At 37.4% G+C, this 24515-nt stretch overlaps 3 protein-coding genes across 15 annotated transcripts; 2 read left to right on the top strand and 1 right to left on the bottom strand.

Moving 5' to 3' along the window:
- Positions 1-4105, bottom strand: LOC111017434 (protein PATRONUS 1). Of its 4 annotated transcripts, none has more exons than XM_022293175.2 (6): positions 3973-4080; positions 3180-3245; positions 2925-3063; positions 2416-2679; positions 1181-1224; positions 1-391 (listed from the first exon to the last, which is right to left on the bottom strand). In XM_022293175.2, exons 3-6 carry the CDS (start codon positions 2992-2994, stop codon positions 206-208), a joined length of 564 nt encoding a protein of 187 aa, XP_022148867.1. In that variant the 5' UTR covers positions 2995-3063; positions 3180-3245; positions 3973-4080; the 3' UTR covers positions 1-205. The 4 variants fall into 4 exon arrangements, with proteins under 4 accessions (XP_022148867.1, XP_087980939.1, XP_022148866.1 ...); XM_088124813.1 differs by having other exon boundaries at positions 3180-3285; positions 3973-4071; XM_022293174.2 differs by lacking the exon at positions 3180-3245 and having other exon boundaries at positions 3973-4105.
- A 4472-nt stretch (positions 4106-8577) lies between these two features.
- LOC111017466 (uncharacterized) lies at positions 8578-9515 on the top strand. The gene is made up of 2 exons (XM_022293223.1): positions 8578-8891; positions 8963-9515. The coding sequence occupies exons 1-2, from the start codon at positions 8578-8580 to the stop codon at positions 9513-9515; spliced, it is 867 nt and encodes a 288-aa protein (XP_022148915.1).
- Positions 9516-17254: 7739 nt separating this feature from the next.
- Positions 17255-23852, top strand: EMB2739 (embryo defective 2739). 10 transcript variants are annotated; one of them, XM_088125921.1, is made up of 7 exons: positions 17256-17570; positions 17670-21295; positions 22221-22418; positions 22552-22626; positions 22743-22944; positions 23120-23243; positions 23336-23852. In XM_088125921.1, exon 2 carries the CDS (start codon positions 18297-18299, stop codon positions 21264-21266), a length of 2970 nt encoding a protein of 989 aa, XP_087982047.1. In that variant the 5' UTR covers positions 17256-17570; positions 17670-18296; the 3' UTR covers positions 21267-21295; positions 22221-22418; positions 22552-22626; positions 22743-22944; positions 23120-23243; positions 23336-23852. The 10 variants fall into 10 exon arrangements, 9 of the variants coding, with proteins under 9 accessions (XP_022148925.1, XP_087982047.1, XP_022148928.1 ...); XM_022293236.2 differs by lacking the exon at positions 23120-23243 and having other exon boundaries at positions 23388-23852; XM_088125922.1 differs by lacking the exon at positions 23120-23243 and having other exon boundaries at positions 23350-23852.
- Positions 23853-24515: the final 663 nt, after the last annotated feature.

Here is a 24515-nt window from a genome sequence, read left to right as displayed (position 1 = left end):
TTATTTTTCAACTTTGAGATGAACTTACTAAAAGCAACAAAGTTGTCTCTGAAGCAAGAGTTGTGTTGCTTCTACAAAGTCTCTACTCTATAAAACTACCCAAGTGGACATTACAAGTTCAAGCACATTGCTAACAGAATTATGTTAGTTGGGAGAGTCAATCAACCAAAACAAGGAAAAAGCTACTCTCCAAGCATCAGTTTCATTATTCATCCCTAAGAACAAAGTTGGGTTCCTCAAATTGCCAAGAAAATGAAGCTGATGAAGAATCCCAATGCATTGGGGAGCATGGAGCTGAATGCTGTTTAGCCAAATACTTTTCCCAACTATTACACTCGAGCGTAAACAATTCATCTGGGTCCGAGTAACATCGCGGGGTGTCGATATTAATCTAAAGCATAAAGAGATCCACAAATGAAGATTAATAACACCAAAAGAGAAGAAAATAACAATATTAATAACATTTGGGTGAGAAACTTACATCGCTATAACCCATATAAGCATCAGTGAACAAAAGTACAAAACAATAGATATATGTATCGAACATCGAACATAAAAGATGAATCAAGATAAAGTTTCTATAATATGATAGACATTATTAATATTAAGGATGCAACAGCTAAATTTCTACTGATTACCAATGTAGGTGGAAGACATGTTAACAGCTAACAAATGAAACAAAACAAAACGTTTAGAAGTTAATATGAAGAGACTAAGAATATACTTTTAATACATTTGTTGTATCTATCAAACTAAATGAACATCAAAAGTAATATACTTCTCATATTCCATTGCAATACCTTCCTCCATAATTGAATGAAAATAGGAGAATATTCAAGAAGTTAAAAGAAAACTTTTCTCAAGAAAAAAATTTGGAACCATGAATTAAAAGGAAAGAAAAGATACACACCAAGGACAATCATATTTTATCAATGGGTCAAATATCATTGTCCTTATATACATGAGGTTCTCCTAGCTTACACTACTTAGATTAACTCCTGAAACTATAATATCTAGATTCAAGAAACTCGTAACATATTAATATTCAAAGTAGCCATCAACTTCGAATTTATGATTTCAAAAACTTTTGAATTTACAATTTGCTTTATGAGCATTGTAAATTACAAGAGAACGACGAATAAGAAAAGATAAGTCTAAATTGTAGATTAAGAAGAATTACCTTTGCTTGATCAGACGCATGACTTTCAACTTTGGGCAATGAGTCTGCAGACGAAAATGTAGGCTTTCGTTCTCAATAAGGATAACAGAAAAATGATAAATAACTAAAAATATTTTACCATTCAAGAGAGAAGAACGCCTATGACAAAGTTGATTGAGAGTTATGTAGTGCTTGAAAAGAAAGAATAAGTAAAGAAGGTGGAGAAGGATTGCATCTCCAAAATTATTATATTTTTGTGAACAGAAACTCCATAGTATGATTACGCTCACTACCCTTTTAGCTCACGTTTTGTAACATTTCTCTTACCAACTCATTCATTGGGGGAGACATCTTATGATATCACAATGCACCTATTTTCATGGCTTTTTTTTTTCACAGAGAAACTGAACTTTTCATTGAGGAAAAAAAAAAGACAGAAATGCACAAGGACATACAAAAAACAGCCCAGAGATGCACAAAAACATACAAAAAACAGCCCAAAGAAAGAAGGTCCATCTCACGAAGGAGGCTCAAATCCAAAAGGATAATACGTAGCTGATAATTGCAAAAAAAACTTAGAAATCAACTCCACAGGAAAATATTAAATCTAATAATCTCCCAAATGCCCCTAAGATTCTATTATCTCGCACAGTCCAAATCTCCCACAAAATAGCAAAAGAAACAAGCTTGTCACAAAAATCTCCCAAATCTCCCCTTATCCTGGAAAAGAGGATACGATAGAACCTCCTCTGTCAAAGCCTAGCAGTCCTTGTTGCGACCCACAACATCCCAAACAGCTCAAAGAACCGGCCCAGATTTTCATGGCTATTCCTTCAATACATCTGATTCTTGAGTGTCTTTGTAGAATACTTGACCAAAGTGTGACCAATTAGCTCACAAGTCAATACTTTGACAAAGAAATCATTCCTATAAACTATGATATTAGCCAAATGGACAGCCTTTTCGTAACTCTTGGACTGTTATGGGGCATTTAGCCTCCTTTTGTACACATTATATTTCTTCCATGAAATTTGTTTCTTACCTTTTTTTTTTTTTTTTTGTAATTTATTTCTTTTCCTTTCTTTTTATTTTTTATTTTTAATTTTTAAATACCATCTTATAATTTTGTTAAACATAGTAATAAGAATCACATAAACAACAGTTTTGGTCATAGATTCCACAGAAGCAGTAACCGGAAGCAGACTTGGTTATTCTCAGATTGCAGGCAATTTTATCCTCAACGTTCAACAACTTACCATGTCCAGGAAGAACCAGATCCAAGTAAGAAGCAAGCACTGGGAGTCTTTGTGCTTCAATGCATTTATCATGATCATGCAAAAATCTTTCGCCAGCTACATCAATTTCTTCCTTCGCTCTCTCCTTCTTCCTGATTGGCACCTCCTGATGAAGGATTGATGATTTATTTGAGATGTCATTTAAAGCTTTACGCCCTGATCCAGCTGCTACACCTTTCTTGTGAATTATTTTAGAACTTTTTCCCTTTCTATCAGCAGCAACTTCTACAGGAAAATAACTAGAAATTAATAAATAACATAATATAGAAGATATTTCCATTATCCATTTAGCATGACCTTAACAACTACAGGGTGAACTGCTAACTGGCATTCTAGGTTATATGAGAAATACATCATGGTTTTCAGAATCTTTTAACATTAGATCTGCCAGGCAGCTCAACAGTCAAAACAAATTTTGACAAAATGAGTGTATTCCATGCAGTGATGAAAAACAATATATGGAGCCTTACTTTTTTTTGGGTTCATGCCCAAATTTTCATCTGGGATAATCAGCTGCCCAGGGGTAACACGACTTGTCATTGTTGTAATTATCTTCTCTTCCCCTCAAATGAATAAATGACTTGGATAGTGATTGTGCAGATGATTAATCTGAAAAGGAGCAGAAAATTTCTTAAATTTAGACAAAAAAAGGTGACAACAATAAAATTCCTACTAAAAGAAACACATATCGTGTTGAGGTTGCAAGTATGCAAATAAAATCTTACATTGATTAGGGAAGAGAGTGATTCATTGTACATAGATGAGAACAATTATCTCCATTGGTACGAGGCCTTTTGTGTAAAACCAAAAGCAAAGTCATGAGGATTATACCTAAAACAGACAATATCATACAATTGTGGAGATACTCGGGGTATGAGGGTAAAGTTGTCCTTTAACATATTAATTACCTTGAATTAGGCAAAACTAAGCGAATGGGGAACCATGAAATTTAGTTTAAACAAAATTTTACAAGGCCAGGTAGGAATTAGATTGAAAAGGTAATAAAAAGATATATATTTAAGCATAAATTGCACCTTAATTTTGGGTAATGAGAATACGAAATTATGTAGCATGGAATTAATATGCAATTGAAGCAAGAGACACAAAACAGTAGGAAAAAACTTTCAGAGGGCAATGCAAATCCTTCAAACCCAATGGTCTTCAGAAGCTGCATTGTAAGAAAGTAACTTTTCCGAGATAGTTTGCTTACATTAAACACGTTTTAGGTCATTTTTTCTGAACAAAATTCTAAAAATAATCGACCGAAGTAATGAAATTAGCCAAAACCCAGAGCAGTATAATCACAATATATTCGTTCTATAAACTTGGAAAGCGAATTACAAACATGGGATCTAAAAACCATGATCAATTTCCACAAAGAAACGAATGACATCAAAAAAGAAACAAAAACTGAGAAAAAAAGGGGAAATGAATGGCAATGGATAAAAGAAATTTATGGCACTATACATACAACTACGAGATTTACTTAAATTCTTTAGAAAAAGCCGAAGGAGAGACCTGTTATCTACTCGTCTGTGGATTTGAACTCTGCAGAGAAACGGAAGTGGAAACCGCAGAGAATGGCAGCGGCAACGGTAATAATATGATTTTTTTTCTCTCTTTTTTTGTCGATTTTAAAATCTAATAATTTTATAAGTTAAAATACAAAGGGTAATTGAGTCGACTCACGTGACAAAATTTCTAGTTTGCTCAAATGATCTAAATTATAAAAATTGACTCAACTGACCCAATTTTAGCTTTTTTGACATTTTAGAGAATTTGTAATTACGAATATACCCCCGGAAATTGAACTACAACAAATCTGTCACGGACTCACGTAGGTTGGTGTAATTAAAACCATTGGCAAGTTCCACCTAATTCATGGCCGTGAATTTATTAAAGTACCACGAACTTATTACCCACACATTCTCACAGATTGAGAGAATAAAAATATGTTTCAGTCCGTATTGTCCACAAGCACATCTTTTACGTGGTTTTGAAGAAATTTCATACCTTTCCAACATTTTTCACTTCTTGAATCCATTAAAGGAAGTCAATTTTTCATCTTTGACACCTTGAACGAGGTTAGTTTTTTATTGATACATAATATTATTTTCGATTCGTCCATAATATGATGTATGTAGTTGGACTAAATGGAATTTCTGAATTTTTATCAGTATTTTTGTGGGTAAAAAAATTTACATAAGGCAATGATTCATGGCCGTGTTTCTTCGTTTAACGGTCATGGTCAATGGTTTTATGATTAACGGTCGTGGTTTTAGGTGATTTCGGTCGTGGTTGCATACAGATAACTTTGATCCCCTCACGGCCATGGTCCATTTTGTTCGATACACGATCGGGGTGTTTAGGACCACGATCGTGGTTCTTAATCGTCTGATTAATGGCCGTGGTAGCATGTTCCTTCGCCGTGGTCCTGTAATGTTTGATTCATGGTCTGTTGGGTGTGTTGCCCTAAACTTGTAGTTTGTATTTTGTAAAAACAAATATATATTCAATACAATTTTATTCAATAAATTTGTTGTTGAATTCATAGCATTGCATTGTCCAAAATCCAATAAACTAAACATCCGAGGTTATTTTAGTGTAACCGGGACAGTATATGTACTGGGTATATATTTGATATACCCCTGATATACGAGGTATATATTTGATATACCTTGATATACAAGTGGATAATGTCCCGTGAATAACCTGAAGGGTCTATAGTATATGGATAAGGCTGGGTACCTTATCTTGGCAACACTATGGATACGGCCCACTATGTAAAGGTTACAGACGACTCGATCCAGGTTGTTCGTGTGGAGACATGCGAGTGGGGGTATCCTATACAATGAGTTTGTATAAGACCGAACCACGAAATAGCCAATCTTTAGATGTAACACCGTTAACTAATAGATTGTTGTTTCTTAGGATGACCAGACAACTCATTCTCAATCCTGAGTGAGTTATGGACTCCTACCCGTAAGGGCTCGTCCTTTGATCTGTATGGGTGAGAGTGGCCCGAGTTGCCCACTCAATATTCCTACCATTTTGAAGACGAGACGGAGTGGGGAGCTGGGAACATAACTTCACAAGATGGAATTCACTCCTTTCCGAATTTAGGGGAGTAGATGAGTGTTCTCTTAAATGCTGACTCCGGGACTTGAACAAAGGGTCTCACCCTCTCATTGGCCCGAGAGGGACTTCCGGTTATTAGTCGGACCATAACCGGGTTGTTCATTAGAGGAGCAGTGGTATTTAAGGAGTAAGATGTAACTCATGGGTAAAACGGTAATTTGACCCAACTTGAGTTACGAGTACTCGTGAAAGATTGACTCGTCATTTGGACACGAAAACATTCTACAGTGAGAAGAGTGCAACTACGGGTCTTTAGTGGAATGACCCGTAGTTAACGAATGTTGATTAACTCGGTAAATGAGTTTTACCGATTAATCTCGTATCGTTGGAGCTTCGGATCTGTAGGTCCATTAGGTCCCCTTGCTAGCTCATAACGGGTAAAACGAGGATCAAGTTTTGGAAGAATTTGAACTATTTTAACTGTTCAAATTTCGTAAGGGATTATATGTATATTGATACATTATAATATATAGTTAATTCTAAATTAAAACTATATATTATGAGAGAAATTATTTGAATGAGATTCAAATAAAATTAATATGAATAAGATTCATATTAAGACTATAGATAAAAAATAATGTGCATAAGATGTACATTAGAACTATAGGTTATACGAGAGAAATACAATAGAATATGATTCTATTTATGTGATAAATAATTAAGGGTTATTAATTATTTATTTGATATATATATACATATTAATTATTTATTAATTTGATTAATAATTAATTAACATTTATTAATTAATATGATTAATTAATTAATTATATATATTAATTATTAATATTAATATTAATATTAACACTCCCCAGCTTAATTGCAGGGGAATGGGGGCAGTTATGACGTGGGGAGTAGTTTTTTTGCAGAAGTGTTTTGCAACAGAAAAAAGGCCCCAACGAAGAACTTCTTGATTTTTTCTCTCAATCAAGCTCTCTCCCTCAACTCTCCCTCACATTCCAAATCGGTGCTCCCATAAGCACGCTCTCGAGACCCAAGAGGATAGCGAGGAAGACACGGTGGTGGTGTTCGGGTGGAAACCGAACGTTCTTCAAAGGTAAAGTTTTCCCCTGTTTTTCCTTCTTGTGCATTGTGTTTTTGTTTCCCAAATTTCACGAACAACGGTCTGCTTCCGCTCCGGGATTCACATCCCTTCAATTGGCCGTGGTTGCAAGTTCCCTCGGTTGTGGTTCTTTATCGTCTGATTAATGGCCGTGGTATCATTTTTCACTCTCGTTGGATTCATGGCCGTGGTTGCAAATTACCTCGGTTGTGGTGCTTATTGTCTGTTTCATGGTCGTTGTGACATTGTTGCCTCGGTCGTGGTCCTCTAATGTTCGATTAAGGGTCGTGGTTGTATGTTCCCTCGGCCGTGGTCTTCTAATGTTCGATTATGTGCCCCCCTCCCGTGTTTGTGCATTATATTATGGTCATGTCTGAAACTAACACGGTCGTGGTGACTTTGATTACTAATTACTTGTGTGTTATTATTATTATCCATGCAGGATGCGTAGACTATTTGTGATCTACGGTGGCAAGTAGAACGAAGTTGGTACGGTGTACGAAGGTGGCGTCATGGGTGGGCTAGATGTTGATGAAACGATAACATATGTCAACCTAGTAAGTGTCTTGCACATGCTTACTAGAATTGATCCTGACCAATTTGATCTTATATATTGTACAATATGTATATTGATTTGATTTTCGGTACGAAGTCCTGAACTATCTGATATTTGATGACAGCAGTTTGAGATTTTATTTGAATGACCTTCTCGATCCGTCACAAGTACCCTTGTACGTAACCGTCGTACCTAAAACATCATATGGTAGTGGGAGCAGGAGAGGAAATAATTTTTTCGAAACCCATACATCGTCTTCATTCCAATACTACCCAGGACAGAATGATCCATGTTTCAGCCGTTGTATTTCTATTGACTCTCCTCTGGATGATGTCGGTTCCTCTCATTTGTCCCACAGATTACACCATTGGCCGATAACGTTGTCCCATGTAACCTAGGCGACGACGAATGTCCATATTATGGTCAACTGTACGAGAATGAGGTTGAGTACAAATTTCAACGGGATGATGAGTATGATTATGACGAATATTGTACAGAGGATGGGGTTGAGGACGATGGTGGGAATGGATATGATAATGGGGAGGAGGATGAATATCATACCGAGGATGTGCTTGACGACCATTATGAGGATGAAGGTCAACATGTTCACGAGTCTCATACAGTGAGTGGGAATGTACCTTATCAAACAGTTGAAGAAGTTGTTTCACGTCTGATGCAGAATATCATAACTGGCAATGGGTCCGACTTCGTAGGTGAAATTGTTGTTAAGGGTATTTTCCGTTCGAAGGAAGAACTACACTTCAAGCTGTCTGTGTTAGCTATAAAGCTGAATTTTGAATTTAAGGTTAAAAAATCGACGAAGACATTGTATACCGTTGGGTGTACCGAACAAGGTTGCAAATGAGGTTTGCGTGCAAAGATTATCCGAGGTGGTGACTCATTCATCATTTCGAAGTTTAATGATGTTCACAAGTGCAAATGTGAAGTACTGAACCATGACCATAGGCAAGCTCGGAGTTGGGTGGTTGGTCAGTTATTGAAGTCCAATTTGGAGGATGTCAGCCGTTAGTACAGACCTAAGGACATTATTAACGACATGCGAAAGAATTATGGGGTGAACATTAGATATGAAAAGGCATGGCAGGCTGTTAACGCAGGCACTGTTTTTGAAGTGGAGCTGGAGGAAGATAAGTTTTTTAAGTACACGTTCATGGCCCTCGGTTGCTGTATTAGAGGGTTTTCCAGTTGTATCCGCCCAGTGCTGGTGATAGATGGTGCACATCTCAAGGGTAAATATAAAGGTGTTATTCTTATTACTTCTTCTGTTGATGGCAACAATCAAATATATCCTCTTGCCTTTGGAATTGTCGATCAAGAGAGTGATCAATCCTAGACTTGGTTTCTGAACATGGTCAAGACATGTATTGGAGAGGTCGATGGGTTATTATACGTATCTGATCGACATGTGTGCATTACGAAATCTGCTAGGCAGGTCTTTCCACAAGCTGCTCATGGAATATACATGCAGCACTTGTCTACTAACCTGAAGGACAAGTTCAAGGATGATGTCATGCAAGAAATGTTCATATTAGCGGCAAAGGCCTGTCGAAAATTAGAGTTCATATACTATTTCTCCCAACTAGCAGGATTTCCAGAGGTCCAGCGATACTTGGAAGGAATTGGTTTTGAAAAATGGACTCGTGCATTTCAACCGGGTTTGAGGTATGACCAGATGACATCAAATATTGTGGAGTCGATGAATTAAGTCCTTGTCCATGCACGTTATTTGCCAGTCACTGCACTTTTGGAACATGCTTGTGCACTCTTACAGCGCTAGTTTTACGAAAGCGAACCTACGCATCCAGTCGCGAAACTATTCTCACTGACTATGGTGAGAATAAGATGCGGACTGTAGAGAACCTATCTCGTACTCATTCCACCATACCCATTGACCATCACGAGTTGGAACTTAGCAATGGACTAAAAAGGGTGCGTGTGAATTTAAATGCAATGATCTATGGATGTAAAGAGTTTGACTACTTTCAGCTTCCTTGCTCCCACGCTATTGCAGCGACCACCTATCGGAACGTGAACAGGTACACACTATGCTCACCTACATATACTCTTCAAACTCTCATTAACGCATATGCCGAACCTGTGTACCCTCTTCGCGATGAGGATGATTGGATATTACCTGATGACTTCGTCGACCGTAAAGTGGAGTCGCCCAGATATGTTCCGCGTATTGGCCGACATCAAACTATACGAATTCCATCTGCTGGGGAGACCCGCCAAGTCCACAAATGCGGTCGATGTGGCAACATGGGTCATAATAGAAAAACATGATACCAACCACTTAGAACTGCAGATGGAGACATATAAAACATTAACTGAACCATTAACCGTATTTCGGCAAATGTTATACTTTTTTCTATTACACACAAATGGAGACATGTAAAACACTACTTTGCAGACTAAATCGGTTGAAATATATATATACACGCTCGTGGTCATACTTATGATGAATAACTACCCATTTTCTGGACAATTTAACGGCCGTGAGTTTATCAATCACGACCGTGGTTATGTATCAGATAAACGAAAGTCGTGGAAATTCAGCAGCACGACGCTTAATTTCTGAACCACGACCATGAATTATCAACATCGCAGCCTTTAATTTCAAAACCACGGCCATGAATTCGTAACACCACGGCCTTTAATTTCGCAAACACAGCCATGAATTCTTGAAAAAGGCCATGAATTATCTCTACCACAACCTTCAATTCTCTCCATCATGGTCGTGAATTTCCTCATCACGACCTTGAATTATTGACACCATGCCGTGAATTATGAATATTTTGGTCGTGGGTCCTGCATTTTTTTGAACAACTTCTTACTCAAGTTGTTTGTCATCACCTGTGCCTCTTTTTATGTTAACAGTTCCAAATCCAGTATATGAACAACATTCAAGTACAGAAAAAATGCATCTAACTGTATACGATTCAAAAAATAACAACGTTGAAATATACAAAAATAATATTTAACTATTACAAATGATTCATATGATAGATTTGTTCGCTCAAAGCTGAACAGCAAATTGCCGCCTAAAGAATGACATCCTAGACTGTGTTAAGGTATCAAAGCTAGAGCCAGTCGCATCATACTCAAAAAATTTAACACAAAATATACCACAATCACCGTCTGTGTTCTATTGGGATGTTGATACGACTCTACGGATGCGCCATGGTGTGAGTGGTATATTCGGTTTGTTTAGCTGAACATCAGCCCTGTAGATCAGTGCCGAGATAATAGTTATCATCGGCTTCAGGTCCTCTTCCAACTTAGATAGTGGTGTCATGGACATGAAGGAGTCCCACACGATGAGCTCACCCTCGTCAAAGTCAAAACATATCATTACCCAGTGCACTTCACCGATATTGTACGGTAGATAAACAACATCGACATCCATCCAGAGTTGCTCGTAGTCCGAGTGAGTACCATCGATGTAGTTGAGCAGAGTGTTCGCTCTTCCCTCCCAATCATAGTCTGTTGCAACCCTTGAAGCAACGACGTTATGAGATTGCATGCAGACATAGACACCATCCCTACATATGAGGAAGTTTTGAGAACAAGAACGACAATTCAATAAAAGGAGAATATATATATATATATATATATATTCAGGTTATTGGTATTTAAAGCTTACCGCAAGTATTTGGTCCCCGGTGGTGAACTTGCAATGACATAAGTCTGGTCGCAGTTCGAGCTTCTTACGCATGAACATGACTAACGAATTGACTACCTGTAAAGACCAACAACAACGTAATGAAGGTAGGAACATTAATATATCCAAATTCAAGCATGGAAAGCAGTCGTACCTCGCACGAACACCATTTTTTTTGTGTTAGAATATCTCGAAACCATTGCTTGCCTCGGTTTGTGTAGCATGTCTTCTTTGAAATTTGGAGTCTTGTTCCTTCGGGATCTCGGCGACGGGATTGTAAACCATGACCTTCTTTCGTTTACCTCTAACCTTAACTTCAAAGGACCCACGAAGCTTCCATGGTGTTTTCCTCTTCCGTTCATCCCGACGAGGTAGAAGAGGATGAAATGGCTGGGATAGAACGCGTACGTCATGTGAATGGTTGTGCCACGTCGGATCAGGTCTCTGGGGGCTGTGAATGGACGTCGAGGAGCTCATCCGATTCGGTGTCCGAAAAGTCATCGAACACTCGGTCCTATAAAACATTATAATTACTAAATCAAACTGTAGTTACTAAGTGAAATACAAAGGATCACTATAATTCGTACTTACCTCGGGTGTCTGTGGGACTGGTACCTCCTGCAGATGTTCGATAGTTGGCTGCGCCACACCAGCTACTAAATTCGGTGTCGGTGGGACTGTTTCCGAAACGTTGGAATGTTTCGTTTCCACCATTTCCCTTTCTTTCGAAGTCCCAACAACATCTCAAGACACTTACGTAGCTTCCAGTGCATTCAACACGTCCGCAACCTCACCTCCTCGGTCGATATGCTCAGCTTCCATTGCGAAGTTGTCTTGGTCAGCCTCATTTTGATCGTCGCGTTGTTCGTCCTTGTCCTTCGTCGGACTCTTGCTACCACCAACTGGTCCTACAGAATCTCCATCACCGGTGTCATCTCCATGTCCAGCATTGTTCTTTTGAAGAACCAAAGTATCAACTGGTATTCCCTGTATGCAAGCATAATGTCAGAGCACATACCATATAGATGGACTAGAAAGCATTAATGGAGTACGCACCTTGACTAGCCGACGCAAGAACTTTCGAATGCTCTTCAAATCACCTTCCATGCCAGCGACGCGATCGTCTATACAAATGACTACTTGTTCCACATTCGCAAGCCGCGTATCCATGGTGGCCACCTGCTCAGTCAAAATTCTCAAGCCAGACATGCATTTGCAGCAATGCTTCTTCGCACTCTTCGTCTTCCTCTTACCTCTCACATCTATATCCATGGTTGGGACATCAGGATCAGCATGGGTGGCATCGTGCTACGCGTCACGACCTTCCATTTCATGGCCCTAAGTCGTCACTGGATGATGGCTCAAATTCTCTTTCCATGAACCTCTCCTCCGCTTCCGTTGCGAAAAGTCTGATAGCCACTTTAGCCTGTACACAAAACATAATTGTACAAGCATGTATATGAAAAAAAATATCATATTGATGTACTAGTAAATGATCTTATCGATGTGGACTGGAATATTTCCTTCTCCATGACAACCCACGCAGGTGAATGTCCACACTTCCACTTAAGTATGCGTGAGACAGCATCCGGTTTTATAGGATGCGCAACCCGACTGGTCAAACAGGATATTGTTTCGTATCCTCAAACCTGTATCAACAACACGTATGACAGCATCACATAAAATGAACAGAATATAATATAAAGTAAAACTAAAACAATCACTGCAAATACTTGGAATGCCCAGGGGAAACCGTACAGACTATATGTCTTCCTCAGCCCCCCATCTCTCCCCTTCTTCGTCAGGGCACGCTTCAACTGCTTATAGTCTTTTCAAAAGACATCTCAGCCCAGTCATAATTACAGCACACCTCTAGGTCATCCACGACTCTAAGAGGCTATTATCCAACTTCAACGTCCTATCCCTCCCAAACAAGACAAGCTCCACGAATAATAACATTGATATCTTAACGGCATCAATGTCATCCTCGAACCGCATCACCATATACTTCGCCTCGAACTCATTTAGTAAGATATCGACTTTGTCATCGAAGTACAGCTTCCTAAGCCTCGTAGGAGACGTGTCCTTACGAATCGGCCGCCTACTATATTTTAAGCCCGTTATTAGACAAAATTCATTAAATTCAAAAGATACTCTATTACCAAGCACGTCCATGGTAATTACGTCTGCTCTACTATTCTCCAACTCCCTAAGCAACATGTTATGTATAAGTGACCTATTAAGTACGAGCTCTACGTCTAGAAAATGGTAGAAAATGGTCTTCCTAAACATACTAAGTTGCCTAGGGGTTAGTTTACTCTTAATAGCGAGTTTACTCTTAATAGCCTTTACCGTGCTCCCTATGTGGGATAGACAAGTCAAATTGGCTGAACGATAGCTAGAGGGAGGAATCTTAGGTACCATCTTCATTTTATAAACCCAAAATAAAAATAGAATATATACATAAATTATTATTCAGCAAGCCAGAACCCAAACAAAGAAAGGAACAGATGAAAACCCAAACAAACACATAATCTATCCAAATTCACGGGCTTACTATGGCCTAGGTAGTGCAAATTGAAGAAGGCATCTAATTCTATCAAATTTCAAGGTCACGACCATGGCCATGGTACTACCGTGAATTTGGACAGAGCGTAAACTGCATCTAATTGAGGGAGGTATTAATCGGTTTATGAAATTTTTGCTGAACCACGGTCGTTAATGCGTCCATTAATTTGCCCAGAACCAATTTCTCTATCACGACCGTGGTTCAACAAAAATTTCTAAACCCTTAAACCTTCCTTCTTCCACGCAAAAAACCCACACAATGCTTACAAACGCAACATAAAACATCAACCCACAAAACACAACCGAAAACAGAAACCCTAAAGCCCTAAATCAAAATTTCCACCACAAACGCAAGTCATAAACAAAAAACGCCGATTCGAGCCCTACAAGTACCGAAAATACTAAATAGGCTGCCATGGAAGGAATGAATGGACGAATAACAAAAAAAACCGCAAATATAAGAACAAAAAACTTATTTTCTTGCCATAAAAGGGACGCAAATACGAAATAAAATGTTCCAACCTCGAAGTTTCAGATATGGAAAGTGATTCGGAGCATGATATTGACTAGTAGAGAGTGAAAGTGAGGAAATTGAAGGAGCGTAAATCGAATGGGCGAAAACGAAAACGAAAACGAAAGAACAGAAAAGAAGATGGAATGAGAGGATACGAACAGTTTGAATTTGAACGGAGGGGTATAATGGTCATGAAATTAACGGTCGTGGTACTATTTTTCATGGCCGTGGTCAAGCAAACAATTTAACCACGGTCAAACCTAGCCCATTAGTTGTCTTTCATGAACACCACAGCCGTGGTACTATTTTTCATGGCTCTGGTCAAGCAACAAATTTAACCACGGTCCAACCTAGCCCATTAATTGTCTTTCATGAACACCACGGCCGGGGTACTATTTTCACGACCGTGGTCAATCAAAAAAATCAACCACGGTCCAACCTAGCCCATTAGTTGCCTTTCATGAACACCACGACCGTGGTACTATTTTCATGGCCGTGGTCAAGCAAACAATTTAAACACGGTCCAACCTAGCCCATTAGTTATCTTTCATGAACACCACGGCTAGGGTACTATTGTTCACGACCGTGGTCAAGTAAAAAAATCAACCACGGTCCAACCTAGCCCATTAGTTGCCTTTCATGAACACCATGACTGTGGTACTATTTTCATGGCCGTGGTCAAGCAAACAATTTAAACACGGTCCAACCTAGCCCATTAGTTATCTTTCATGAACACCACGACCAGGGTACTATTATTCACGGCCGTGGTCAAGCAAAAAATTCATGTTACGCTCCTACTAACCAAGGTCAAACCAAGCCCACGGTCAAGGTAACAATAACCATGGTCAAAACCACGGTCGAACCTGCCCTTTTGTTTCCTTTCGTGTTAATTTGTTTGCGACTTTACTTGCATTCCAGATTGAGGCTAAAATAGTAATTTAACTCTTCAATATTCTATTCCAAATATTAAATTGGGTCAGTTGAGTCAAATTTTTTAATTGAGGTCAATTGAGCAAACGAGAAACTTTTTGGGGTTATCTATGCCAATTTCCCAAATACAAAACTAGCGGTTGCAAGTTTGTTAAATAGTTTCAATGTTTAGGACCTTCTACGCACAACCGACGTATAAAGCGGCAAGGCACCCAAATAGTGCAACTAAGCACATGGCCGATCACGCGCAATAGTGTCCTCTACACTATTATAGTGCAGCTGTACGCTAAAATAGCGCTGCAGCGCTTTAGCACGACCAGCTCATAGCACAGCTCAACACAGACGCAACCCATGCAATAGTGTTGCCCACCTTTGATGTGGCTCAATACACGACCCTTACCCTCTAAATTTGTAAGAGATGCAATCCTTCAAGGCACACCATTCTTTCTCAAGCCACTCATTACTTCCCTCCTCCTAAGCTTATATACTAACTTAAGCATCAGAGTGTGGTAGGCCGGCACCATGCCGACAACCACTCACCTTCTCTTTTTGTAGGTCGCTTTCGTCTCAACTTCACATACCAAGATCTCGTAAAGACTATCAACTGTCTCGGTCTTCCAAACAACAAGATCTCGTCCTTCCCCTATTCACAACCTATCGGGTCTCAGCTTCTCTTAGCTATACCCAACCTCTCCTTGATCATTCAGTGGTCGGTTCGGTGAACTAACTCTCGGTCCGACCAGCTTTCCAAAAATTGTAGCAACAATATATATATATTTTTAATACAACATGTGGGGTGGAGATCGAACTCTCATCCTCATTGTTAATGCTTTAGTTGGCAAAATAAACATCTATCAATAATTTAAACGAAAAGTTGACCACAAAATTGAAACGATGTGACAATTAATATAAAAGTTGATCTAACATATAAGTCATAATTTTGTCTTAAAAGTCTTATTGTTACATTATCAACAAAGTTTGCTTCTTTATTGTGTACTTATTTTTGTCATAGTCCCCTTCAAAAAGAGAGGTAAATTTCTTCTCTTTTCAAACGTAATCCAAAGATTCCACGTTAATTACTATGTTGTTCTAGGTTCTGCAACCTCAACTTTTCGTTCAAAATATTAACGAATATTTTTTCAACAACATTTATAAAAGGATGGTAGTATTGAAACTTTTGAAAGGATATGAATATTTCTTAAACAAATGACAGTATTTAGTTCTTTATTTTTTATTTTTTTTTTGTAATTTAACCCTCATAAAATGGGTAATCTCATTCCTCCCGTAAAATAATATTAGCACACTTTTTAGTTAATGTAATTAGCTATAAATAAAAAATAATTATTCTATTAGTTATCATATATTTGATTCTTATTTCAATTTCAGACCATTTTGGTACATGACATTAATATGTTTCTGATTTCAATTTCAGAAATTTATGGTAAACAAATAACATTATGGACCTTATAGTGTTAGTTTCAATATGATATGATTTCAAAAGTTTTAATTTGATCTTTACTATTAGTTTTTTTAGTACAACGTTTTTTTAGTACAACGTGTTGGGGTGGGAGATCGAACTCATAAGCTCATGATTGGAAATATACGTCAATTATTGCATGCTTACTTTGACGATCTTTACTATTAGTTAAATTTTATAAATTGTCTCTGTTCTTGTCATATTGACACTTTGACACTTTTTTTTTTGTTATATTAAAGTTTATGACTGAATGCCAACAAGAGCTAAATTAACATTTATTTATTTCGTAGAGATTGGAGGTTAAAATCTCGTCATATTGACACTTGACACTTTTTTTTTGTTGGTTATATTAAAGTTTATGACTGAGTGGCAACAAGAACTAAATAACATTTATTTATTTAGTAGAGATTGGAGGTTAAAATCGTCCACTCTCTCATTTATTGTAGTAATATTCTGAGCTAAATAAAAAAATATAAGGAAATAAATAGATTTTTGAGTTGGTATAATAAGATTTATGGAGCACTAATGAGAATTATCTACCATGTAAAGGTTAAATTGGAATTAAGCCCAAATTATATGAATCAAATTGGAATTTTTAAAAGTATAGATCGAAATCTAAATAAAGTCCCTACCTTAAGGTTTAAGTTAAAACGATTATCGAGTAAATCTAAGGTGCCACACGTCCAAATTCCATTCAAGCCACATGAACTGGGTTAATGAAAATCAGCAAACCTTGAGTGCACTGAGTCCAATTACGAGGGCATCGATTTAAAGGATCAAGTACACCTGAGCCTGATACTCTATACTCAAACTACAATAAGCTCCCGATAATCACATGGATAATGCAACACCCCTCCTCTACTGTATACAAAAGGAAAGAAAATACGGTGGTCTCTATGAGAAGGGGGAGAATGAGAGAGAATATGAGATTCGAATGAAAAAAAGAGGGTGAAATGAAAATTATAAGTAGGAGGTATAGCATAGGACGGTGACGGCAGCAAATATTTACCAAACATGAAAATGAAGGGAGGGACACATTTCATAATAGTCTTAATTGAGAAATGCGTCCAATTTTCCAATCAATTTCTAATGTAATCAAAATTCCAATTCCGCTGCTCACTCTCTCATCTCATCTCACGCCTCCACCGGTGCCGTCGCCGCCGGCGTTCCTTCTGGATTTTGATTCGAGTGAGTTTTCAGATTTTGTTTCCGTCTTGATAGTGTTTTTTTTTTTTGTTCCGTTCATCTTTATCAATTATCAAAATTGAATACTTACAATTTTGACAGATTTGATGCCTGGTTTTGGTTTATAATAGTTAGCTTTTACAAAATATACAATTGGATGGAATTTCGGATTCGGTTGGAAATATTGGTTCCTTCTGGTATGATTTGCGACTGTGGAGCTATATCTCGCCGATGATTCTTGTGAATGTAATTTGTAATTTCGGCCACGTTGTTGTAATGTTTCCTGCAATGCCTTCTCGTTTGGTCTAGGAAGAGCAAGCCTACAACTCAAGATTGTCTGAGGAATGATTTGAATAATGGGACGAACATCTACTTAACTGCGAGAAAACTTATAGTAATGTTCTACACCATTCAAATTTGTAAAGAATCTTCAAGCATGAAGAAAAGGTGGTTGTGTAGCCGTTAAATGTAGTCAAAACAATTTCTTGTACTAGAAACCTCTTATTCATATTGTTACCTTCCAAGTCGGTTGCTAGTGGAGTTGATTAGTAAGACTTACGAACTATTTGCTCAATTTTGGATGCATGAGTTCTATGTTTCTTTTCCAAACTAGTTGCTCAATCTCTAATTACTCAAGCAACAGGCTGAGTCACCATTTGTCAGCTGCTCTACTGATAGGTCTATTCGTGGCTCCCTTTTTTCTTTCCTCATCACTCTTTTATCAAATAGATGGTTTCCAAACTCATTTACGTGGCTTCATATGAAGCTGAAAACGATTTTGAGTTCTCTTTGAGACAAGCTTTCCAGCTTCTTGAACCAAAGTTAAGACCTCCATTTTGCTTAAAGATTCCAGATCCACAAGAATACTTGGAGCTGAATCGGGCTATTCTCTATGGGATTTTATGTGAACCAGTCTTTGCTAAAACTCATATTAAGCATTTGCATGCAATCGTCACTGATGGTTATGGTCTGATTGTTTATCTGCTTCGGAAGGTTGTTCACGAACTATATGTTAAACTCATTGATTCAGCAAAGAGTCAGATATTTTGGGTAATTGAGGAAATGATAGATGTATGTGCTGTAGGTGTTGATGGTGTTCTGCTATCCATGTTGAGGCAAATTGTTGGTGGGGATTTTGGTGAAGGGAATTTATGGTTGTGTTTTGAATTGGTGAGTCTATTTTTGAACAAGTGGAGTTGTTTACTGGAAGAATTACCAGAGGTTATACCGAGTGCATTATATACCTTTCTACGGTTATTGGCAGATCACTGCAGATTATCAGGTCCAAAATTGGAGTCTCTGAAGCAATTGGAGGTTGAATTTTGCATTAAAGTAATTAGGGAGGAATTTAATTTTTGTTTGAAGATTGGGAGAGATTTTATTAGACTCTTACAAGATCTAGTTTATGTACCTGAATTTAGGGCTGTATGGAAAGACTTGTTATTAGAGCCAAGCAACTTTAGAACTCCAGCGTTTTTGGATATTTCAAAAGTTTACTACACTAGAACACCAAGTCGATACTTTTTGCTTCGTATTTCCCCAGAGATGGAGGCCCAACTGCGGTTTTTAATGACAAATGTGAAGCTGGGCTCTCAAAACCGCTACCAGGTGTGGTTTGCCAAGAAGTTTCTACATGGGTCTGAGAGGGAAACTGTCATTTGTGACATTGTTAGGTTTATATGTTGTGCACATCATCCTCCAAATGAAGTCATTCAGTCTCCTATTATTCCAAGATGGGCTGTTATAGGATGGCTTTTGAAATGTTGTAGGAAGCATTATATTGAAGCCAATGCAAAGCTTGCTCTCTTTTATGATTGGCTTTTCTTCGATGATCGAACTGACAAGATTATGAACATTGAGCCTGCAATGCTGTTAATGGTATATTCTATACCTAGATATATTGATATGGTTCACACTCTTCTTGAATTTTTATTCCTTCTTGTGGACAACTATGATGTGGAAAGGAAGGATAAAATAACTTTGGCCGTCTCTTCAGCTTTTACTGCACTTACTGAGAAAGGAGTAATTTCCTCATTGGACACTCTGACTTCTTTTGACGGCCTTTCTCCTTTATTGCGAGACAGGCTTAGGATAATTTCATCAGGTAGGAAGGTACAATTTCCAAAGGAATTGGAATTATATGGTGGACCTGATCACTCTGTGAAGCCCCTGTCTTCTTCGAGTAAATCTTGTGCAGAAACTGGCATGATATATCCTGAAAGCCAACCTAGCTGCATTGTAGCCAATGGAAATGATACATCAGTTGGTGCTTCTGTTCCTATTCTGGTCGATGTATCTTCCTCTCATCATTCAGTTGTTACAGACGTACAACAATGTGACAATGTAGAGATTTTGGTGAAAAATCTTGGAGATGTTACTAGAAAGTCCAGTAAAATGGGACTCAAAATTCTGGAAGAACTTCTAGCTCTATTTCTCTCGCTTTATGACAATGAACGAGCTAGCAGTTCAATAAGCACTGAAATATTGTCTTCCAGAATAGTAAATACCTATGAGTTGAGTGGGTATAAACTATTTTCTTCTGTTGAATTACTTCCAAATAATCCAAGCTATGATGATGAAATAGGATCTGCCACTGCCTTAATAATCCGTACATTCATCTTTCATCAAGAAAAAAATATGCACGAATTGCTTTTATTTTGTTTGAGGAATGCTTTCCCTGTGGGGGCACGATTGTTATCTTATGTATCTCGTCTGGCTTATGAGGCAAACAAGGCAGGTTTTACAGGCAATGAAGTGATTGAGAACAGTGATGGTGGAGAAATTGATTCGAAGACCCAGTTATTGCTGTTCCATCTGAATGGGTACTTTTCTTTCAGGAGTGGTATGAGAGAAAACCCTCAAGATACAATTGTCTCTTTTTCTGAAATAGACAAAATGTTGATTGCTAATTTGGTAAGAAATGCTTTTTCTGCCTATAGATGTTTCCTTGCTTATTCGAAAGATACTTTTTCCAAAGATGCAGATATATCTTTAACCAAGGTCTTCTATCTTGATTTGATGTCCTGTGTGGAATGGAATGCAAGGAGAGTGAAATTCTTATTTCGTTGCGTATTTGATTATCTCTCAGATTTATGCATATGCAAGGATGAGATTGTTAAGTTGCTTGTTACCCTGTTGGATTACACTGATCTTGTTAATATGCAGTTTGAGATTATTGAAAAGAAATTCTCAGTATTTGGTAAGGATGCTGAATCCATCTTTCTTTTAGTTAAGAGCTCTCTCAATTGGGGTCATCTCGAACAACATAAACTCTGGGGCTTGATAAGGTCAGAGCTTATAGTTTCAAAGTTTCAGCTGGAGAGCCTAGTTTGGAAACTTTTCTTCTCAGACATATTAGATGCAAGCTTGCATGCCATCGCCATCGAAGGTCTTCTAAATTTGTGCTGTTATAATACACCATCACCTGAGCTTGTTGGGGCAATCATGTTATTACCCAACGATCCATTTCAGGGCTTCTCTGCTGCGGTCTTGGCTTCCTGGGTTGTATCTAACGAGTCAATGCTATTTCAAAGCTTGGCTGATTTTGCAGAGAAACTCAGCAAGATGAGTGAGAGTGAGATTGTGGTAAATCATTCTGCGGTCTTATGGTTGGTGAATTATTATAATGCTCGAGGACTGAGCTACTCAACCATTCATAGCAACCTGTTTGGAAAGATTGTTGGAGGAAATGAAAAATAGTGATGAAAATGTGCGCTTTTGTATCAAATGTAAGCACGAGATTAACTTTCCTAATTGTTTTTGGTTTGCTGATTTTCTTTGAAAGTATTGTCAGGATTGGTTTCATGATCAAAATCTAAAGATGTTTACCCGTAGCTTGGATTCCTATTCAGATTCTATTACGAGTTATCTTTTCTCTTGACAGAAAGAATTTTTACTTTTGAGATGAGTTTGTTTTTTAAGAGAAATTTTAGATTTCAATCCTACTTTGGTCTCTATATGTTTGACTTTTGTCCATTTTAATCGTTCTACTTTCAAAATGTTCATTTAGTTTTGGTAGTTTATGCTTTTGTCCATCTTTGTCCTTATACTTTTGAGATGAGTTTGTTTTTAAGAGAAATTTTAGGTTTCAATCCTACTTTGGTCTCTATATGTTTGACTTTTGTCCATTCTAATCATTCTACTTTCAAAATGTTCATTTAGTTTTGTTAATTTATGCTTTTGTCCATCTTTGTCCTTATACTTTCAAAATGTCCCTTTTGGTTTGTCCATTTTGGTTCATCTACTTTAGAAAAGTGACATTTTTTTGTCTATTTGTTTATTTTTTATCTTATTTTTTTTTCTATCACAATTTCAGCACAACATTATACTCAATAAATTTCATTGTTGGAACCTTGTATTAGAGGAATATTGTTGGGCATAGAATTTGTGTTAGGATGTCGCAAATAGATACCAAAATGCTCACTTTTTAAAAGTATCGAGACAAAAGTGATAATTTTGGAATTATAGGAACTATGTGAACAAAGATGAAAATACAAGAACTAAAACATTTCGAGAGTACAAAGATCAAAATGGACAAAAGCCAAAAGTACAGAGACCAAAATCCACAAAAAAAAATTTAATCTCTCTCCTATTTTTGGTTTGAATACTTGTAGGATCAAGCTTTCTCTAAAAGTTATGGATTTTTTGTAGCAGGGAGACAAAATGTTAGATGTGACCCAGTCTGTTCTAGGAAGAAAGGCTCCCACTGAAAGATCATTTTCATCATTCGTGCCTGTATAATTCAGTTGCGAAATGCTTGCACTTTTTTCTGTTCTAAAATTTTGTCCTTTCTCGGAGCTGAAAAGAACAGAGATGCGTTAAAGGACGGTCAGAGTACAAATGCTGAACCTGGTGAGCTGCAGTAGATTTTTGTTATGCTTCTTTTTTTTGCCCTTTCTCCTTCAATATGTTTTTTCATAATTAATTCCATGTTTTGAGGTCTTAAACCTTTTGTGAGCTTACTAAATGATGGGGGTTCTCGTAGAGGGAGGATTCAACGAGCCAAGGGAGTTGGTGGCATGAGCCAAAACTTAAAAAGATCAGTTCTGTCAGCCCAACTGTAAGTGGACCAGCATTTTGGAAATAGTTATCTTTTATTCTGTTTGTAGTTAATGAAGAAGAGACATAATCTCACATATTCACTACTGGAAATCTGTTTCAATCCTGTTTCACCAGATGGCTGAAAGGCTTTGTCTAATGGGCTCGGGTTTCCGAAATGTGGAAACCGTTGAGCATGTTTTGGAGCCAAGTAGATAACTGCAGCTTTGTATTCTCCGTTCCCAATACCATTCACGTTTTACAGTTGGATGCAGAATTCATTTACTGATATCTTGAAGTAACTTCAATTTCATCATGGACTCATGGACTACACGACGAGGTTCGTATGTGTAGATGTAATGTAATGTTAACCTTTGTCTGATTGGGGCCAGTGAAAAAATAAATGTGATTAGAGGGAATGAATTCAAACCATGGTGACCACCTGCCCAGTAATCCATTAATCCTATAAATTTACATAGCAACTAAATGTAATAGCCCTTGCTTTGCGAGATTAGTTGAGGTCTATCAAGCTAGCCCGGACACTCACGAGCACAAATATCAAAAAGGAAAAAAGGATGTAAAGTAATGTTAGATCCGAGTGCTTTGTTATTTTTATATTCAACCTCACAACTCTTAAGAGTAAGAACTTCTCTGAATCAGACTTTCATCTTCTTTCAGACTTCCAGTCTCAAGCCTCCAATTCTTCTTTAGACTTAAACATGTTTTTACAGCTATGCTTTTTCAGTAAAGACTCAAGAAAGAGGATTGGAATATATTTGGCAGTGGTTTGAGGAACTCTTCGGGAACCGTCTCGTGGTTAGACAGAAATGGAAGAGTGTTTCTTAATATGGAGAGGAATGTAGACAACATGTGGCAGCTGATAGTTCTTGATTTCAATGATATAAAAGGCTCGCACTTTCGACGAACCTCTGGAACATCTTTGGTAAACAACAGTGTTTTGGAATGCTTACGCCAGTCTCGGCTTTCGTTTTGAATAGGAGGACGTTACTTTTGTCATTGTCAGTTCAAGGCACTCAAATTAAAGGTCAAAGCCAATGAAGATTTGGGACTGAGATGATTCGGACACTCATAGATTAAGAAAAACAAGTGAAGATATGAGACTCGCTCTCAACTTCTGAATCCGGATTTACTTCAGATATGAAAATATAAAAACTCTAGTAGTTTGTTTGTAGATATTATCATATTACATGAAATGCGAAGAAAATTGATATAGATGATATTCATATAGATTTGCAGCTCCTTTGCCTCAACTAGTTAGTACTCAATATTATTTGCCTTTTTTTTCATGGGAAGAAATTGATTATTGTTAATCTCAAGTTTTTTTTTTTGTTAATTGTTTTTTTTAATTTACGAATGGGGGAGATTTGAACCTCTAACTTTTAGGCAGTGATTCTTAAAGCCAGGTGAATAGTTATTATTTGGAGTTTAAGCTTGAGGTGCATAAAATATGAGGAATGAAATGGATCTAAAGATATATATATTTTTTAATTCTTTACATAAAATTTTTTAAAAACAAGAAAATAATAATAAAAAAAGCACCTTGAGACATTAACATCATTGATAAGGAAGTGAGGCACCTGGTTTTGCTTTGGCATGCTTTTGAAACGTGGTTTTTAGTAGTAATGCTTTGATCAGTTGAGTTATGCTCCTATCGATCATTAATTAAGAGACTAAGGGTGTTAATAGAGTAGGGATAAGGGTGACTTCTCCATCTTTATCCTTGTCGCCTAATTCATTTCATATTCTCGTGAATTTTTCACGTTTATCATTCTTTTTGGAGAAATGTACAAACCCTCATTGGAGTTAAATTTCCCTTATAAGAAATTCCTATTTAAATTGTTAACTCTCGGGAATCTCTATTAAAAGTTAAAAATTTCAACTAAATAATAA

Source organism: Momordica charantia, assembly GCF_013281855.1.
Source record: "Momordica charantia cultivar OHB3-1 chromosome 6 unlocalized genomic scaffold, Mcharantia_2.0 BLBB01000006.1, whole genome shotgun sequence".
NCBI classification, from domain to species: Eukaryota; Viridiplantae; Streptophyta; class Magnoliopsida; order Cucurbitales; family Cucurbitaceae; genus Momordica; species Momordica charantia.
This window is presented reverse-complemented; position numbering and strand designations above follow the sequence as displayed.

Coding starts and splice junctions, on each gene's coding strand:
- LOC111017466 (XM_022293223.1), top strand. CDS start 8,578: ATGGTCAAGACATGTATTGGAGAGGTCGATGGGTTATTATACGTATCT. Junction 8,892..8,962: donor GCATTTCAACCGGGTTTGAG/GTATGACCAGAT, acceptor GTTATTTGCCAG/TCACTGCACTTTTGGAACAT.
- EMB2739 (XM_022293233.2), top strand. CDS start 18,297: ATGGTTTCCAAACTCATTTACGTGGCTTCATATGAAGCTGAAAACGAT.
- LOC111017434 (XM_022293174.2), bottom strand. CDS start 2,994: ATGACAAGTCGTGTTACCCCTGGGCAGCTGATTATCCCAGATGAAAAT. Junction 1,225..2,415: donor TCTGGTTCTTCCTGGACATG/GTAAGTTGTTGA, acceptor TTTCGTCTGCAG/ACTCATTGCCCAAAGTTGAA. Junction 392..1,180: donor ATGCGTCTGATCAAGCAAAG/GTAATTCTTCTT, acceptor TTTATGCTTTAG/ATTAATATCGACACCCCGCG.